General features: G+C 54.5%; 1 protein-coding gene, 1 long non-coding RNA gene and 1 pseudogene across 4 annotated transcripts; 1 reads left to right on the top strand and 2 right to left on the bottom strand.

Annotated features, from left to right (window-relative positions):
- Window positions 1–503: 503 nt before the first annotated feature.
- On the bottom strand, window positions 504–5,712 carry LOC131400158 (uncharacterized). 3 transcript variants are annotated; one of them, XR_009217351.1, is made up of 5 exons: window positions 5,552–5,684; window positions 3,917–3,975; window positions 3,031–3,795; window positions 2,516–2,591; window positions 504–2,105 (listed from the first exon to the last, which is right to left on the bottom strand). It is a non-coding gene; the product is annotated as an uncharacterized LOC131400158 (long non-coding RNA). The 3 variants fall into 3 exon arrangements; XR_009217349.1 differs by lacking the exon at window positions 504–2,105 and having other exon boundaries at window positions 2,335–2,591; window positions 5,552–5,681; XR_009217350.1 differs by lacking the exons at window positions 504–2,105; window positions 2,516–2,591 and having other exon boundaries at window positions 2,667–3,795; window positions 3,907–3,975; window positions 5,552–5,712.
- Window positions 5,713–9,143: 3,431 nt separating this feature from the next.
- Window positions 9,144–11,591, top strand: LOC131400631 (protein EOLA1-like; annotated as a pseudogene).
- A 172-nt stretch (window positions 11,592–11,763) lies between these two features.
- LOC131400630 (heat shock transcription factor, X-linked member 3-like) lies at window positions 11,764–13,255 on the bottom strand. The gene is made up of 2 exons (XM_058535330.1): window positions 12,764–13,255; window positions 11,764–12,354 (listed from the first exon to the last, which is right to left on the bottom strand). Exons 1-2 carry the CDS (start codon window positions 13,253–13,255, stop codon window positions 11,764–11,766), a joined length of 1,083 nt encoding a protein of 360 aa, XP_058391313.1.
- Between the last annotated feature and the right edge of the window lie 6,344 nt (window positions 13,256–19,599).

The raw sequence follows: 19,599 nt of genomic DNA, 5'->3' as shown, positions 1-19,599 counted from the left end.
TCAGCACACACCATCCCTGGGGCACCAATTCTGGGTGTTGATTCACCTGTTCTTTCAATATAGATTGCAAGGCCTCGGGCACAGTGAGGTCCTGACCACCCCGCCAACTGCGGGTCCTCTAATGCCGATCCCTGCTCTGCAGCTCCCTGATGGGCTGGGAAGGACTGTCAGCTCGGCATCACAGGCTGAAGGGACACCCTGCCCAACCCTGATTTGCCCTGCTCCTGTCGTGGGTGTCAGTCCCCAGGCAGCGTTTGGCACTCCTCACTCCCTCTCAGGATCAGCTTCCTGAAGGATTCAACCTGAGACGGTTGGTTCTGGCGTGGTCCAAAAAGCAGGCAGTAAGATGGGGTCTTGGTGCGGGACTGTTCATCACTCGCCCCACTGGTAATGAGGGCCCCGTCAGGCGTAGGTGGTGTGCAGACAGCCCAGCTGCTAGAACGCTCCTGTTAGAACACTTCCTTGGGACAGCAGATAGAGAGGAATTTCCTGGCAGTTGAGAAGATCCAGGCGTGTGGCACATATGGGAAGGACAACTCTAAGGACAATGGGAATGGATGGGGGTGACCTTTTTGCTTTGATGACCTGCAAGGGGAAGAGAAGCCCGGGGTGATTAACAGACTGAAAACTAAGGGGGAGCCCCAGGGTCTCCTCGGTAGCTTACAAAGTGGCCCCTGTCGCAGGCAGCGGACGAAGGTCAAACTCAGGATTTGGTAGGCATGGTTGAACTTTAAAAACGGTTGAACATTCAACCAAGGCAGCCCTGTCAGGCCAACGTCAGAAGCCCCATGGGAAAATCTGCATCCCTGACATAAGGAACAGGGACATCTGAGAGAGGGCCCTGGAAGATCTAGACTCCCCAGACATCTCTGAAACTTCCGAGCCTGCGGCAGCGGCCCACCCCTTCCCATAAAGAGCTAGTGTATCCACCCCATCCCCGAGGGAGCACAAAATTGCACACCTTTCCCCACCGGTGCCCGCCATCTCAGGAGGTAGGGGGAGCAACTGTCCCAGTTTTCTGTGGGTTGCAGTGCTAAAACCAGGAGAGTCCCACGAAAACCAGGAAGATGTGGTAGGCTTCCTGCCAGGCCCCCAACCAGAGTGAGGTCACCACACAACACAGGCAGAATGTGCCAGGCCTCGTAATGGACGGAAATGAACACCACCCCCTGGCCAAGGAACCGCAGTAGAAGACCTGGAGTGGCACTGAACGGCCAGAATCCAGGGGCTCAGGATGATGGACACCACTGACAAGGAGGCCTGACCCATCAAGTGGTGGAGGTGGTCAGCAGAACACAGCCTCCCTGGGGGCACAACGGATGGGCAACTGACCAAGGTACAACCTAAAATGGACACTCGAAAGAGCAAGAACGGATGGCAGGCAGCTGAGGGCAGCCACCCCAACAGACAAGTCATGATCCCTTGCCCAGGTTCTGCCCCTGAGCCAGGTTTTGGACCTGGAACTGTGGATTAGGGAGGTGGCCAGGACCGCAAGGGGAAGGACACTGCAGCGCCATGGCAAGTAGACACTGGAATGACCCCCTAGCCCTTCCCAAAGGGACCTCTGGCTATGCACTGGGTGACCGAATGCTGGGAAACGGGATTACCAGGCAGTTGAAGGCTGTTGGACACAGCGTCCAACTTGACATTGACATTGGAGACTCCATAAACGCGGTCTCTGCGTCCGCTTCAGGGGGAACCCCTGAGCTGGAGTTTCTGACCAGAGACGTCATTGGGTCCAAGGTATGCTGGGCCATGCCCGAGGATTTGTCAGTTGGTCTTGAGCGGGGAGAGCCTGGAACCCAATACACTCCAGAACAAGGTACAGAGCTTAGTGAGATGTCTTCTGAGGAACCTCTCAGAACATGGGATAATACTTAACATTAAATGAAAAAACATAAGACAGAATGCTCATACAGCATGAACTGAACTGAGTAAAGAGAAAACACAGGAAAAGAACCAGGGGAACAGGTCCAAATTGTGAGCGTTTATGCCTCCGTGTAGCGCCTCATGAGTGCCCTTTGTCCTAATTCTTCAGATACTTTCTGTACTTGCCAAAGTCGCCACTGAGCATGCAGATACTCACGAGTCGGCTGAGTGGGTCTCTGCAACACAGCACATTAGTCCACCCATTCAAGCTCCCATCACCATGGCCACGGGATGGCAACACGTGCTCCAGATCCCCCACACCTGACTCTCATAAACAAATAAGCTGGACCGCGCACGCTCGCTCGGCCACAGCATGACATTTGGACGCCCTCCCTCAAGCTGTGGAGGGCCTGGTGCGTGGGTCATTGCTTATTTACTCAGAGACTGAGGACAGTAAAGAAGACATAGACTGAAGAGCTCAGGAGAGACAGAAACATGGAAATGAGCGTCTCCCCGCCCCCCAGTTAAAGGTGCTTTATTGGCTTGTGATATGAATGCAAGTGAGGAGGGTTTGCGGAAGTCCACAGAAACTCCCAAGGTTCCAACTCTGCTGGGCCACGTTCTGTGTGCAGGCACCACACCTAACCAGTGGCGTCAAAGTAGCCCGCCCACGTCTGCAGGTTCCTTGTGGTGCAGCTTCTTCCTGTGGACTTGGAGTGTCACTAAGACAAAAGCAGAAATAACTACAGTTCACAGGTTGAACCACGCGATCTGGGCCATGTTGAGAGGCACACAGCCCGCTGGAGCTGCCCAGGGGACAGAAAGGAAGGGGGTCAGGGGAGTGTGCCTGTTGGAAACAGGCCACGTGAGGGTCGGGAGGTAAAATGGGAGACTGGGGCAGAAGAAACAAGGCTCGCTGTCTTCCTGTAGCTGCATGGCTGCCCCAGGGCTTCTCTTCAGTAACTCCAGGGCGCGGAACTAAAGCCAAGCAGTGACAGATGGAATTACAGAGATGAGAAGGAGCCCTTTCTCAGGGGCAGAGTGCTAGATGCAAGGGCACCTCCTATTCGGACCGCTTATCCCAGGTGGCGGCCTGGGGGTGGATGGCAGCCTCCAGCGGGAGGGGCGGTGGGACACTCCCTGACCTCTGGGATCACTTACAGTTCGAGAGCCTAGGTGAATACTGAGTCCAAAGCAGGCCTGCAAAGAGAGGAGGAGTCTGAAACGCAAACAACCAAGGGGGGATTACCATCCAGTCTTCAAAATCAGCTCCCACAACTCTGAACCAAAAAGACCAGCAGATCAACAGCAAGATGGGCAGAAGGCATTTCAGAGAGGAGCAAAGTGGACCTGCTGAGAAGTGTATGAGAGAAACTGGGAGTCTGGGTCAAGCCGGTCCCAGACCGGTGGTGCCACAAAACATGCAGCAGGAGCAAACTGGAATGTTCTCTGGGCCTCAAAGTCAGAGAAGCACACGGGGTGCGGGAGGTAGCATTCTCCGTGGTGCAGTTTGCACCTCTCGACAAGTGAGGAGAACAGAACAGGTGACAGGCTCAGAGGGGAGAGGTGTGGAGAAATCACACTGAGCAGAAAGGATGGGCTGGGCAGGAGAACATCTGGGCCACAGAGAGGGTGTGCAGCACCAGGGTGGTGAGCGCTGAGAGGCCCGGTGGTGTCAAGTGCCCAGGACACAGCTGGAGCTGGGGGGGCTGGATGGACAGAGGTCACTGGAAGGTTGAAGGATAAGAAACTGCCAAGGCAAGTGCTCAGACAGGCCATCGGGGGCAGGGTGTTCTGCAGGGTGCTGCCCAGGGGGGACAAGAAAGGGAGGCCAACTCTGAGCAGGTCCTCTGGGCTCCGAAGAGGAGGCGACGTCCTGGGGGTACAGTCACCGCAAAGAGCAGTGGTAGACATGGCAAGGACTTCCTGAAAGGAAGACAGGGTGCGTTATGCGGACGGAATCATGGTCTGGGGAAGAAAGCAGACCCCCTGCAGCCCTGAGGCCTAAATCCCAGGAAGGGACCCTCTGCTCCTAACCTCATCTCACCTCACGGCCAGCATTCCCGTTTCCTGGAGCTTCCACAAGGAGAGCGGAGGTGCAGCTCACTGAAAGAGAAAGCAGTCCTCTGTTGATTCCACATTTATTAAGCAAGTACTGTGTCCCGGGCACCCGGCGTACACAAATCAGTAAGACCCAGTCCTTGCCTTCAAGGAACTCAGCGTTCCTGCGGGGGCCAGAGACTCTTGGAGAGCAGTTACAACCATGGGAGACAGGAGCCGAGGGAGGGAGGGAGGGAGGTCCAGAGTGCTACCAGAACTCAGGGACCAGAGTGCCTGCCACCAGGGGTCAGGCGGAGAAGGGGATGTTCAAGTTGTGCCTGGAAGAAGGACAGGAGTCTGCCAGGACAAGAGGAGGCGGGCATTGCAGCCCGCGGGAACTGCACGTGCCAAAGCGGGGAGTCCTGGAAGAGCGCGTGCACTCAGGGTGCAGGGGCTCCCCAGCACAGCGACCCAGTGTGTTGGGCGACAAGTGGGGAGAGAGCTGGGGCCAGCAGAAGGCCCTCCCAGGACCCTGAGGGGTTTGGGTTTAAACAGGAGAGGGCTGGGCAGGGTCCTCGGGAGGGGGTTGATGAGGGCAGATGTGCCCTTCAGAAACGGGACTGGTGGCCTGTGGAGCACCCACTGGAGGAGGAAAGACAGCAGGCGTCCAGGCCGGTGGGGAGGCTCAGGGACTAGCAGGGGCCCCAGACTATGAGGCAGGAACTCAGGAAGTAGCAGTGGGGTCAGGAAGAGGAGCATTTATTCTGATCAGGCGTTTGGGATGCAAGGCCCCAGGACTTGGTCATCAAGTCAAAGGCGAGTGAGGGCGCAGGGATCTCGAGGAGCACAGAGGCCTCCACTGAGACCCCTGAGCCCCTAACCGAGTGGTCCAAGATAGAAGACAGCTCTGACAGGGAAGCAGGCTTTGTGGGGGACACGTCAGGTCTGAGGAGCAGCAGGAAAGAGGGGGGATGTTCCTTCTCACCTGCAAAGGCCATACCAAGTCCGCCCCTCAGGACCCCACTGGCACTCCCAGGGTGGCTTGGAGGAAGGAGACCCTAACACTCTGGCCCCAAGACTCAGCCTAGAGGCCCCGCCCTCTCCTCGCCTCCGCGTCTCCCGGGGTCCATTCAGAGGGTCAGCTTAGGTCGACCTTGGACTCCTGCCTACGGGTGCAGCGCGCACCGGGCGCCAAAGTCACAGGAGTCAAAAGGGCACTGCCTGGCCTCCGCCACCGAGCCAGCCTAGCCCACCCACCACGCGGCGCCCACGGCCCAAAGCTCCATCCCTGCCAGCCCCGCCCAGCTCCTCCCTGCCCCGCCCCCGCCCCCGCCCTTTCTCACACCTCGGCCTCCTCCTCGCCAGCGTTCCCCCAGCTCCTCCCCCGCAGCTCTTTCTCCCAGCTCTGTCCCACAGGTCTTCCCCAGCTCCTCCTCACTCACCTTTCGCCCAGCTCCTCCGCCAGCTTTTTCTCACAGCTCCTCGCCCAGGTCCGCCTTCACTTCCCATAGCTCCTCCTCCCTCAGCTCTTTCCCACGGGTCTGGCCCCCATACTGCTCCCTCAGCGCCACCCAGCCCCGCCCCCAAGCTCGACGTGCCCCGCCCCTCCCTCTCCGTCCAGTTCCTTTTCCCCCATCCGGACCTGCTCCGGGCAGCTGGTCTCTAGCTCCGGACTTGGCCCGGTCGTCCCTCGGGGCTCAGGGCCCGGTGAGTCCATCAACGTCTCCTACTGGCCAGGGCCTGCGTGCGTTTGTGCGTGTCTACGTCATTGCGTGTCTCCGTCACGAGCTGGCTGCGTGCTGCGTGCTGCGTGCGTACATACGTGTTGCGAGCCTGTGTACGCCTCAAAAAAGGGGCGTCAGCGTCTGAGCCAGGGCGGCGCGGTAGAAGGGCGGCGGCGCCTGTCACCTGTCAGCGGCCCTGGGTCTCCAGTTCCCGGGCGGCACCGGTGGCAGCGGCAGCAGCGCAGCCAGCACGCGGCCCGGGCGCTCTGTCCTCTGACCGCGGCGCACGTCGTCTCCTCGCCTGGGCGTGGGAGGCGGTCGTCCCACCGCTGGCGGCCTTGTCACGCCACGGGGAGGCGGAGGATTGTCTTGCCCGGTGGCCTCAGCCGGGTCGGCCCAGCGCGCCCGAGACTCGCTTGGCCGGTGGGGCCGGGAGCCACGAGACCCGCACCGCCCGAAAGGATCCAGGACTCAGCCCTCTGCGGGACGGTACCACTGGGCTGGCGTTTCCTGGGCAGTGGGGCTGGGAGCACGCGCAGGGCACCCGAGGCCGCACTTCCCTGTCCCTTCCTCCTGCCACCTTCCCACGCCCGCCATCCTCTACGTGCGTGCGTGTGGACCGGTGACGTGCATCTGCGCTAGAAACGCGAGTCTGCTGGTCCCCCTGCACCGCTAGCCGCCCTCATGCCTGCCCTCCCGCTTGGCCCTTCGGCTGTGACCTCACCCAGGCCACGGGGTGTGCTGGGCTGTCAGAACATGTCCCACTCCCATGAAGCGGTTTTCTGTGCTGCCGCTGGGGCATTATGTGGTCCTGGACCCAGCCAGGGGAGGAGAGACCCACTGCCGTGGTGAGCAGAACCAAACCAAGAGTGAGCTGTTTCCCTCCTGTTGGACCCTCCTCGGTCCCGCTGGCCTCCAGTCCCTGCTGAGTAGAAGACCGTTCTGCCATGTTAGCCTACGTTGCTGTCTCCTACCTGATGACCTTGTCTCATTATCCTTCTTGTCCTTGTGCAGGTGAAGAAACTGAGACGAGGAACAGGCTTTCTTCCTCACACCACCAAGCAGGTACTCTCTGCTTCATGAAGCAGGAGGGCACTCAGCCCCCTTCGTGTTTTTACAGTTACCTCAGTTCTCTAGGGATTCAACCCACGCAGTTCAGGTCTCCTTGTTGTGATTTTGTCGTGCTGCTGAGAAAAGGGCCAAGACACCAAGTGGCAGAAACTAGGCAAACCTGCAGTCCAGTCATCGACCCCAGGAGAAGAAATAGAAATGGCTAGGCCACAGGGGGACAGCCAGCTTCCCTCGTAAATAATCCAAACCCAATGAATAGGGTGACCCTTTGTCACCCATCAGGTTGGCAAAGGTTAAGCAGAAAAGTGATGGTCAGGGCCGACAAGTGTGTGAAGAAATGGCACCCTTGCCTGCGGTTGGTGGAGCGTGCCCGGGTGAGCCTCCGTGGAAGGCCTCTTGCTGGTGCGTGTCAGCATCTCCGATGTGTGTGCTGCGTGACCCAGGCCTCCTCCTAAATATGTATTCAGTCAGCTAGTGTTTGTGGTAATGTCCTTTACAGTGGCAGAAAGTGCAAAGCGGTCTGTGACTCGCCATCAGTAGGAGAAGAGTCAGTAAATTGCGGGGCAGCCAACAGTGGGATCCCATACAGGCAGTGACAAATAGGATAGATGAAGATGTGCAGACATGAAAGGATGTGGCTGATCTGCCGTTAATGGAGAAATCTTTCTCCACCCTGTGGAGATGTCCAGGAAAGAGCGTACACCTCTGTATTAGTTTGCCAGGGTAGTCGCATCAAAGTATCACAGACCGGGTGGCTTAAACAACAGAAATTTATCGTCTGACAGTTCTGGAGGCCAGAAGTCCAAAATCAAGGTGTTGGCCAGGTCTGCCTCTTCTGAGGAGTGTAAGAGAGAATCTGTTCCGTCCTTGTCTCTGACTTCTGGTGGTTTGCTGGCAATCTTTGGCATCCCTCCTTCTGCCTTCAGCTTCACATGGTGTTCTTCTGCGTGCATATCTCTTTAAATTTCACCTTTTTATAAGTACACCAGTCATATTGGATGAGGGTCCACTCTAATGAGCTCATTTTAACTTGATTACCTCTGTGAAGACCTTTTCTCCAAATAAGGTCACATTCTGAGGTACTGGGGACTGAGACTTCAACACATGAAATCGGGGGGGGACACAATGCAACCGATAGCAACCTACAGAGGCCCTGTGGTAGGAAGGAACTTGGCATTTTCCAGGGATGGAAGGACAGCCTTCGTGGCTGCAGGGTGGGGAGTAAAGGGGAGAGGAGAACAGACAGCTGGGCATGGGGTGGCAGATCACGCGGGGCCTGGCAGGCCCTGGTGAGAAGTGCGGATCTGTTCTGTTTGGGGAAGGAATCCCCTGAAAGGTACTAGGCTAGGTGCCCTAGGTGCCTTGTCCCCTGTCCTCACAGCCACGTGGAGACTGAGGCTCCCCGAGGTGCCATGACCCAGCTGAGATTCGGGCCCGGGGCCCTATTCCTCCCAGTGCACAGCTCTGTCCTCCAGCGAGGAGAAGGGACCCCTTCCAGGTACAAGGAAAGGAGGCAAGGACAGGGGGTGCATGCAGTCAGGTCCGCTGTTATTGTGAGCCATCTTTTCACCCCTCGGTGCCCCCTTCTCAGCTGTAGAGTGGGGTGACAGCACTGCCCCATACCTGGTTACCTGAGGATTGAATTCTATGATCCGTCATGGATCGTGCCCGTCCCAGGGCCTGGCATGGAGGCGGTGCGTGCACATCGCTACCAATTGTTCCTACTCTCGTTATTCGTTTCTCTAGGCTCATGGTGTCTGCTGACAGTGAAGAGCAGTGGTGCGGGAAGGGGTTGAAGAGGAATAGCACCCAAAGTGGTCAGGAGGAGACACCCGACAGGGCCATCTGAGATCAAGGGCATCCCCAGGGCCCAGCTGAGGTTGGATACTGAGGATTTCTGCTTAGCAGCCCTGCGCTAGGGGCCGGTGAGGTCTGGGACCCACAGTGCCTTGGTGGTGGCAGTGCCAGGAAGCTGAGAGTGCTGGGGATGGCAGGAGAAGTACCAAAGCCCAGGACTGTCCCTGGCTGTGCAGGGAGAGGGCTAGAGCCAGCCCACTGCACTGTGAAGCCAAGGGGCCCTCCCTCCCTCCTCTGTGCTGCTCTGGGGTTCAGTGATCTGTTGTAGAACTGACCACATGCTGTCCTGGCAGACTTTCTCTGGCTGTCCCCACCCTCCTCCGTGAGCTCCCCAAAGACTCCATCTGATGGGCGGGTCATCCCAGTCAGCAACCTCTTCAGTCAGGTCTATCAGCAGACTGTCTGGAGATTGGAAGAAGGCGCCAATACTCTCTGCTCCCCCACAATCCAGGTCACTGAGGGTTCAGGGCAACCGGGCAGGGGGGGCGGGTGGGACGTTGGGGAGAGGTCAGGCCCACGGGCCATGAGCTTGAATGCTGGTGCGTGATATTTATTGACATTCATTGTTCTTTGTTTCCACAGGCCACCGGAGGCCAGGGGAGCCCTGGGGAGATGAAGTTCAGCTGCCTCTCCTTTCAGCAGCCCTATGCAGGTTTTGTCTTAAATGGGGTCAAGACCCTGGAGACACCGCAACTGTACCATCGCCATTCACATTGCTCACAGGGACTGGGAAGATGCCGCCTGGAGGGAGCTGCTGGTGGAGAGCTGTGGTGGACCCCCGCTCAGATTCAGGCCTTACTCTGGGAAGAGGAAAAGTATGGCCATGGAGTGATAGCTGGCAAGTGATGCGGTGCCGAGCACTGCTCAGACACCTTGCAGGGCTGCCCCCAGGATCTTGCTCAGGAGTTTTGTGGTTTGTTTTCTTTTGAACTGCTGTGTGTGTGGGCTGTGTGGTTTCTCTAAGCACCACACGTTCAGAGGGGCAGCAAGGGTCCCTGGGCTGGGGGTCGGTGGGCTGAGGTTCCACGACCTGGGGTGAACTGTTTGTCCATCCTGGGCCTCTGTTCCCGTGTGTGATCTGAGAGGCAGGGACAGGTCCGAATCTGCATGTGGTGTTTGCCCGTGTGTGTATGTGCTTGCGTGTGCATGCGTGTGGCAGCAGCACACGCGGAGTGGGTTGGGGTGGCCTCTAGACTCAGGCTGCCTGCCTGGCATCATATGCGTGTCCCAACCCCAGTGCCCGCCGCATACTGGGCAAGTCCCCTAACCCCTCAATGGTTGAGGTCCCACATCAGCTCCTGTCGCCTGGTGAAGTGCTTGGGGACCCAATGGCCTGTAGGTTCCCTGCAGCGGCCGGGGCCCTTGTAATCTTTACCTGCTGCCCTCAGCAGTCTGCCTGGGACCTGCCCATTATTTTGGTGGGGTTATTGAGGACAAGCCCCTCTCTTCCTCATTGTCTCAACCTTGGCCTCACCCGGAATCCCGTAGACAGAGTTTGGCACATCAGAAATGCTCACTCCGAGAGACCCAGCTCACTCCGTGTCCATTGGGTGACATCATCTTAGTCTCTAGTGGTTGTAACTGTGAAAACCATGTTCTCTCACAGGCAGGCCTTGGTTTATGGAAGAGAAGACATCTCTATGCTTCTCTCTCTGTGCACAGGGCTCATTGACATTGGGGAAACTTTGCAGTGCCCAGAGGACTTAGCTCCTGATGAGGTTGTGGAACTGGAAAGTCAAGCTGTACTGACCAACCTGAAGCAGAAGTTCCTGACTGTGCTTTCAAACCCCAGGTGGTTATGGAGCCCATACCCAGGAAAGGCGGAAGGGATATCTTCCAGGTAGACATCCCAGAGCACCTGATCCCCTTGGGGCAGGAGGCGTGATGAACGTGGGCTCCTCAGAGAGAGGTTACTGAGAAACCAGCTAAATCATGACCCATCAACTTGCCGTCATACCATGGATGTGTAAATCAGTCTCAATGTGAATTGGCACCACAGTGGAGGGCGCTACCCACCATGTGCTGTGCATGTAAACAGATTTCTCCACTCGGATGCAGGGACGGGTAAGTGGGACTTTGCTTGCAAGATGCCTCTCTGGGCTCAGGGACAATCTCAAGGACTTTGACCTTTAGGAAAAATGGAAAGCTGCCAATATATGTCTTGGCATTGCCACTAATTTGGGTCCAGCTGATTTCTGGATTCCATGAAGAAATATGTTATAAGAGAACTCTTTAGTGTTCTCCTCTCTCTTTGTTCTGGTCAAACTCATAGAATGTTTGAAAAACGTCAAGGGGACATTGTGTGAAGGCTGGGAGTGGGTGCTGAATGATCGCTTGAGAGTGACCAGCCCTGGATGGCCTCATTCCTGATGAAGAGGACATCAGACTTGGACACAGAGCAGCTGTGTGTCCATGCAAATGACTGTTGCTCTGTTGTCAAGTGTCCCGTGGCTCACGGAGCATGCGTGTTAGACATGTTACACAGCTACTTCATGTCCTTCCTGTCTAAATACAGCTCTCTTGGATGAGTGATAGGTAGTGTTGTTTATTTTGTGGGAAATCTTTCTTTCTTTCTTTCTTTTGCCCATTTCTTAGCAAGGTTTCTAGTGGTTGTTACTTGTGAGGATGACGGGCTTTCCCCCAGGCATTGACTGGAATGACCTGTCTCTTCTGAGTCAGACTGCAATGGTTGGACATCCCCGGGCAAGTGGGGTGGCCCTGCTATTAGGTGGACCTCTTTGGAAGGCCCCTGGCTCTTGGGCCAGAGACGTCCAGCTCCTGATCAGAAACTTCCTAGTATCATAGGGGAACCCATGGGGAAAGACCCTCCTGTTTCAAGACACATGCATAGTGTAAGGCGATACCCCCAAGGTCAAGAGCCAGGCTGTTCTGTCTCCTGACCACCAGGCAAGGCTCAGGGAACCAGGTGTTCCAGGGCTTGCCTCAAGACTCCTTAGCCAAATCCTCAGCTGAGTGTCTGAAAATGCTGCTGCTTCAAGTGAAGGAGGACAACAGGGACCAAAACCTGTTTGGGGCCGGGATTTCCCACCTCCTCAGGCTTATCTGATGAGGTGTGTGTAGTATCGAAAGTTAGGAAGAACACCGACTCACAATTCTCATTAGATTGTTTATTTACTCCCATGGAGTTTTGCATCTTGGTTATAAAACGGTGATGTTTATCTGTCACCACTGACCTGTGAGCTTAGGGACCCGGATTGTCCTTGCACTGCTCACAGAGTACACATTTGTGATCTGAGGAGCCTTCCTGCTCCTCGTCCTCGTCAGGGGCCTCGTATGCAGACATGACTGAAAGGGCAGCCAGCAGGATGAAATAACAGGTGTCGTACAAGGACATCACAAAATCGTAATCTGAGTAATCTGAGGGGCTGGCGGCTGGTTCCCCTGTGCCGTCCCTTCTGGCAGTAGCCGGGGGCACAAACATATCATTGCTGGACGGGCCCTCCCCACTTGGGCTGCCTGGCTCACTTGGGCGATGGTTTTCCGTGGCAAGTCTGGCTACAAAGGTCACAGAACAGATACTAGAGCACGTGAAGTGCCAGCTGCCACTGGGTCCCTGAGCATTTGGGGCTTCCTTCTGGGCCTTTTTGTTGGCTTCTTTGGTGGGTTCGTTGCGATGGATTCTTGGGGAGTGCCTCGTAGCTGCTACCTGCTTTTTTCTCTTGGGAGTTGTTGCACTGGTCCCCGGGCAGGCGATAATTCTCAGGTCTCCTCTTCTCCGAATGTTCTCAATGAGGAGAGGCTTGTGTCTCTGAAAGTTGGGGTTTCGGTAGATCTGAAACAAAATCAATCCTGTTAGTCATTCTGGGAGCAAATATTCACCGCCCCCCCAATCATAATGGTCTTGTTTTCCTATGGAGAAAAGATATTTTTAAATTGCTGTCAAGTTTCCTTATGCCCTAGAGCCTAAGCTCACTAAACATACGTAATTCAAAGGTTAAGGTGTTAATCTCTCTCCTTGACATTAACTGACCTCTCAGAATCTTTAGTCATACCTAGAGATTATCTCTAAGGAGGTTGTAGTTTCATAGGAACATCTGTACTTTCTCATCTTTCGATAATGTCTCATGTGAAAAAAGTTATCCTCCGAAATTAAACCCTTTCAGTGTATCATTCATCTTGGTATACTAGGAAGATATTCGAGTGACAGAGAAGATAGGAAAGGGAAGGACTTGCTACTTTACCATCATTCTCTTGTTCCCTGGAGAATGAACCGAAGAGTCGTCTGGACGTATTTTGCTGAATCCATGGAGATTCAGTTGGCGGATAAAAGTCTTCAAGCTGTCTGTTTCAAAAATTCTCGCTGCACCTCTCCGGTTAAGAATCTCCCTCTGGAAAAGATCTTCTTCGATGATCAAGGTGTCTCCGTCGTCATTCCAGCGCACAGATGTGAAGGCGCTGTCCTCTGCTAACATCCAAAGCTTTCTGGGGAAGGAGAGCCCGAGAAGATCGTTTTCTTCCACGTAGGCTGTGCCTTGGTTTGGATCCTGTGGTCGTGGGTCATCTTGGGGGCCTGGATCTTGGCTCATGGCTTGGTCACTGTGGTTCTCCAAAACCTCTCTTGAATCCAAATTTGGATCCAGGGATGAATTAGATGGGACCTCTGTTGCTGACTCTCCATTACCTGATGGGGCCAGCTCGACTTGATCTATCTGGTCAGTACTCTGACTAGCCATGGAGCTAGTCTAGGTCAGGAGCACGTTCTACCCAAGACCTTATCACTGAACTCTGGAGTCAAAAATGCCTTCAGTCAGAGCAGGGATGCCCAGTAAAGACTGTCCACAAAATTCTAGAGTCTCGGTAGTGGGGCAACCAGGTGCTTAAGTCATCATTCTCTTCAGTTGTCACATGATGTCACAAGGGTGGCTCACAGCTGGTCTGGAGAGGGAGCCCTGGCCAAGTGTGGGGGAGGGGAGGGGTGTGGGGGTCCCAGCTTCTCTCTTTTCTACAAGTAAAGAAACCTATGGTTTGAGTTCCCAGAAAAGGCTCCCATCTGCTGCCAGGCACATTATTTCATGGGGCCAGGCCTTGGATGGGTTGAGAAACCATGATCCTATCTCCACTCCCACCCCTGAAGACGGGGAGTTGGGCCTGTTGCTGAGCTCTCTGATTTGCTCAAGGACCAGGCCCTGGTTAGTCCTAGCTTGGCTCCCAACAAGACTAGGTGGGTCAGATGGGCCTCTGAGAGACTGCGCCTCCCAGAAGAGGGTGGTCCCTAGCAGGCTGATTGGCCTAGTCTAGGTTGGTCGCCCCCTCCCTTTCTGCTTTGGTCTCTTCCAGCTACTCCTGCGAGTTGGTTGGTCCTGCTCAGGTGGGACCAAACAAAGCGTCCTGCTTTCTTGCCCCTGGGTCAAGTTGTCCCCAGAGTAGGGCTGTGCTGGAGCACAATGGGAGTGCTTCTTAGGTTCCCCAAACTCTGTCACCCAAAGCACCGGCATGTGAGTGGGTGGCTGCATCTTGCACTCTGCGTGGGAGGGAGTCTCCTCTTGAGCTCTGCTTGTCCCCAAATCTCATCCTTCTCCAGAACACAACAGAGTTGTCTCTAGTTTCCATTTCTTCCCCATAGAAACTCTTCTTGTTGCCCAGGATGAGCTCACTTTGGGAACACCTGTATTTGCCCTTTTCAAATCACCTTCCCCAGATGCTCAGATTCAGCCTCCCTTGAGGCTGCCTCTAAAGCCCTATTTCCTTTCTTCAATAGAGTGGTTTGGCTTCTTCTCTCCCAGATTTCTGGCCTCCCACTTCCAAATTGGATCTCATTTGGTACTTCCCCTTTTGATTACTTGATTTGGGGGCCCAGCATCTATTCTGTTCTGTTGATACAGCATTTCACTGACCTGCTCCCATGAGCCAGCCTTGCTCTCCTTGCCCCAAGCTCACGCCCACTCCCCAGCCGTGTGTCCCTCCCCTGCCATTACCTGGATGGTAGGTCCATTGAATAATTTTGTTTGCTCTTGGGTTAGACTCTTTTCAAAGGGCCTACTTTACATAAACTCACTACCAAGGAACATTCCTGCTCATTTAGCTAGATGTGTAAAAGAAGTCAACATGAAGATACCCCTCAATGTGTATTTGAAAATAGATGAGAGTCTGGGTGTGGAATGGGACAAAACCCAAATGAAAGTCATCCTCATCATAGATTAGAGGATACGACAGTGATTTTGGTCATACATATTCTGTAGCCCTTCTGGACAACTTTGTTGTTAATATTCACTCCACATAGGGGGATAGACTGGTATTGTGGGAAGGCCCCACCTGCGAAGATCGTAGGTACTTGTCCTGGCTCTGCCACTAAGTAGGGTCATTTGCCCTCACTGAGGGTCTATGCTTTGTTTCTAAAAGGGGAGTGCCAAGTGATTTTGAAAGAGAATCTCCCGAGATGCCTTTCAGTCTAGGGACTATAACCCTTAAGGGAGCCCCTAGGTCTAGATTTGGGCTTGGTCTGTGGTCGTTGTGCTTCTAAACAGGTTTCCAAAGCGTTCTTTCAAGAAGTCAATTTATCCTGTATGGACATCCCATCAGAGTCGAGGAATTTAAATGGAGGCCTTTAATAGCTTCTCAGTAGAGGGCTCCTAGAGTCTCTGGATGAACAGCCAGCTCCCTTCAGTTGCACACCCAAGTGTTTTTGCTTCAGTGAGCTCTTTAAAGTCCGAAAATGAAATTTCCCTGTGGCCTGTGCTAGCCCCTGAACTCTGCCGATGACTTATACAAAGGGATTGGACCATTGGTGCTAGAGGAGAAAATGACGTGCGAAACCACAGCCTGGCCTTCTGCAGAGAGCAGGTATTTCCTTGATGTGCTTTAGGCACTCTTATCTCCTGAGTCTTCTGAAGGACCGTTAGCTCGTCTCCTTTGTTTCAGGAGTCACTGAATTTCCACTGGGGTTAAGAATCTAGGACACGAGGCTCATCTTGTTCTCTGAAAATGAAACGTTCACAGTGCTGACTTCAGTCTAATTGTTGAAAGGCACTATGGAAATGGCCTCCCTCGACTAAGCCTTCTCAGTCTCAGAATTTCAACCCTGGGCCTTGTGGCCACCAGTCTGACAGTCTTTATTAGGTAGCTACCACGCTCAAGCCTCTTGGAGAGAAATGATTGGTTGGCTCTTCAGTGCTCCAGAGGCCCCAGAGATGACCCATACATGTTGCCGCCTTATGGACCAAATCCCCGGAGTCAGGTGACTTGAGCAGAGCACAGTTGATTGGGCTCCGAGGACAGCCACCCCGGAGGAAAAGTGATTTCAGTCTGGACTGGCTGTGGCTTCTGCAAGCCTGCAGCCATGGAGAAAGTGCATAGCTCTGGGCTAGGGGGCCCAAGGCCTGGAGCCGCCAAGGGGCAAGCCTGGTTTTGTGGCCTTTTGTGCCTCCCCCTCCTTCCTGCCCCTCTTCCCGCCCTGGGTCCCGGTGGAAGCTGCCTCTTTACTGGTCTCCCTCCCCCGCCTTGGCACCAGCTGTGCCCCAGCAGTTGGTTTATATCGCACCTGAGGGGTCTGTCTCAGCCATGGCTCAGACACAGGCCCTCGTGTCATCCGAAGCCTGCCCTTTCCATTCCCCCAGCCACTGTGCTCCTCTTACCCACTCCGGCATCTGCCAGCCCAGAGGCCTTCCAGCTGCTTTCACTCACCATCTGCTGGGCTCCAGCCCCACTGGGCCCCTGGCGCTATTCTCTGACACGGTGGGAGCTCCTGTCAGGAATGGTGCTTGTGCTGCCCCCTCGTATGGCAATGCCCTTCCCTGTCCAGAGGCCACTCATCCTGTCGGGGTCCCGCTCCAAGGCTGCCTCTTCAGTAAGTCCTTCCTCCCATCCCAGGTCCCCCTCACAGCTCCTTCTCCGGGGCTCCCACAGCCCAGCAGCCACATCCAGTGCCAGTTGGGTTGCTCCTGCCCCCTGTGAGGTTGGGTGGGTTTGTCTCTCCCTCCAGACTAGGAAGAAGGGCCTTGAGGATGGCAGAGACCATGATGTGAACCCAGTCCCCAGTATACATGTTGGAATGAAGGAAGTTCTGTGTCACCAGGACCTGGGTGGGGTTTAGTGTCCTTGAAAGCAGCTCTGCCTTGTAACAGCGACCATAGGAGCAGATGTGGAGGGCTCCTGCATCACTGGCTGTGGGAGTGCTCTGAGGGTCTGTGCCGTTTGCTCTTCAGCACAGTCCCTGGGCAGGTTCCAGGAAAGACCCAAGCCTGGGCCATAGCAGGTGGAGTCACGGTCCCAGTTTCCACCCTGAGGAAGAAGTAGAACCAGGATGGGGCCCACAGCCTCACCCCCAGACGGGGGCCTTCTGTGTGCTGTGAAGCCACCTGCACACTGCAGGGTAAGCAGCAAAGGAGAGTCTTTCTTGTCTGGTGGTGTCTCATTTTGTAGTTGTCCAAGGCTAAGGGCATGCTGGTAAACATGTCCTAAGAGGCTAAAAATGGCACGGGGGCCATTGGGTGAAATGTGTCTTTGTAAAGGAGCCACATGCAAGCTTTGTTAGCAGCCTGCTTCCTCCCCTTGCCTTAGACAGGGAGGCCTGGATTCTAGGAATTTCCACTAGCCTTATTCTCCTTTAGAGACATTATCCCGGTAGGAATTGTGGCGTTCAAGTCAGTCTCAATCAATCTCTCTGGTGTAAACTCTTTGAGGATTGGAAACAGAACAAGCCTTCTGATGATTTTTGCCTATTGGAGACCCTGGAAAAAGGAAGACCACTTGGGAAAGAGAGGCAGTCTCCAGATGGAGATAGACTTGTAGAGATTTAAAAAGCAGTGTTCAGGTTGTGTTATACTGACGAGCCAAAGAGGCATGACCTGTGTGTATGGGCCCCTAGGTGGTATATTTCTTCACAGTAGTCTGAGTTCTGTTGGCTTAAAAACCTGCCAGCTCCCAACTCAAATTTTCACATATCAAGTTGTTTCACACAGTCCTCATACTAGCAGATTTTTGGCCTTTTGGAATCTACCTGCTTCGTGTACCCCACCAAACCTCAACCCACATCTGCTAAGAATAGATAAGATAGAGCCTTGTGGCTCTAAGTCCCCAGGCAACTGCCCCGAAATGCTGAGCAACATCGCTTAGACACATGGGCCCCCTCTCTGATGCCTCTCTCCCAGCAGCTCCCTTGCCTTCCTCCCGTAGTCCAATCGGACTGCTATAACAAAAGACCACAGACTGGGTAGCTTATAGACAACAGAAATTTGTTTCTGAACGTTCTCGAGACTGGAAGTCCAAGGCGCCAGCATGGTGGGCTGAGGGCCCTCCTCCGGGTTCCTAGCCACCACCTTCTCACTGTGTCCTCACACAGTGGAAGGGGCTGGGGATCTCTCTGGGGCCTCTTTTAGAAGGTGATTCCCATCCATGGGGGCTCCACCTTCCTGACTTAAGCAACTCTGAAAGGCCCCACCTTGCAATGCCTTCGTCTTTGGGGATTAGCATTCAAACACATGCATTTGGGGGAACACATTAGTTGGACCATAGTGCTCCCTTCTGAGAGTGCCCTCCTGACCCATAAACCCCTGGACGATCGCATGCTGTGAGGGAATCCCCTCTAATGCAACCCTGTTGAGGCACCACCCAGTAAAGCTTGTGGTGTGTTGCTGCCTCCCCTAGTCATCTCTTCTTCCTGAATCAGCCCCCAATCCCTCGAACCACCTACAGTTGGCTCATGAGCTCTTGTGAAATCACATGTCTGACCCTTAGAGGCTGACGATTATCCGACCTGAGGTGCATGATTTTCAGGGGTCGTTGGGAGGGACTCTAAGGCTGACAAGGCAGAAAGGGCTTAGGAAAGCATTGCTTGTCACTCGGACTTGGACCGCTGCCATCTGTCCTTGCAGCGTCTCGGCTTTCCTGCTGCTGCAGAAAAGCCACTGACTTTTTGTGGACCCCAGACTCACAAATCCTAATGGACTGGCTTTAACTCTAAGCTAAAACCTGAAACTGTCCACGATGGTCTGATTCAGCCTCAGCGCGAGCTGTGCTGAATGGAGAGCAGGCCAAGCTCAATGAAGAAGTCTCGGACTCTGGGGCTGTTGCAGATTTGGGGCACCCCTCTGTGGGGTCCGAATCTGTCATAGCATCTTGGGTGCTGTCCTGCACCATCTGGGTCTTTTGCAGAAGGGCTTAATATGGGATGGGGCCAAATGAGGTGGAGCTGCCCATGGGCACTGCATTTCCGAGGCGGATGGTTGCACTCCTAACTTGGCGTTCCTGTGAAAGTTGTATATCGGGGGAGGGCCCATCGCAGGGACTGGGAGCCCTCCACGCACTTGAGACAGATCACACTCAGACCCCCTCTCGGGACGTTCCTCTGCTGTTGACTAGCCGGGTTAGTCGCAGTTTGCAACAAGGAGCGATTACCTGTCTGTTTCCCTCACCTTTCTCCTGGCGCAGGCACCAGGCGGTGTGAGTGTTAACGGAGCTGTCCCCAGAAAGGCATTGCTCTCTTCTCCACCCCTCACTGCATAAGCGGTCAGGATGAAAAGATTTATGTAAATCCATTTTGAAAATTGTTCAAAACCAGGATTTCATCCTGACCACTTCCCGAACATGACGTGTCTTTCTGGCTCACTTGTATGACAGTATTTCTCTGTGAAAATGCTTTTGTCCCTCTTACATACAACCCTTCCAGAGGAGAAAGGGTCTGGGGGAGAAGAGGGGATGATGGAAACAATGTAAAATTTGATCACTGAATGGGACACACTGATTTTGTAAGGATGGAGGTAAAACAAAACCCGACAGCTGGGGAGGTGTGGTGCAAGGGGAGGGCTTGTTGATCTTGGTTTTCCAGAAGTGCTCCTGGAAGCTTTGCCCTCCTCCTGAAGGAGAACTCATCATGCTGCCTTTGCAAGCTGCCTCAAGTGATGGACTCCAAACTGACTGCTGAGCCTGGGAGCACACCTGACAGCACTGATTATGACACAGCCAGTGGTGGGCCCAGCTCTGGCACTTTTCACACAGAACGCCTGCACCACTCGTCGTCGACACTGGTCACAGGCAGCTAAAATTGTTCGGGACAGATCACCTTGACCACACTCTCTGGCCC

This window comes from Diceros bicornis, chromosome X (genome assembly GCF_020826845.1).
Source record: "Diceros bicornis minor isolate mBicDic1 chromosome X, mDicBic1.mat.cur, whole genome shotgun sequence".
Lineage (NCBI taxonomy): Eukaryota > Metazoa > Chordata > Mammalia > Perissodactyla > Rhinocerotidae > Diceros > Diceros bicornis.
The sequence above is the reverse complement of the archived record's forward strand: the minus strand, read 5'-3'. Positions and strand labels throughout refer to the sequence as shown.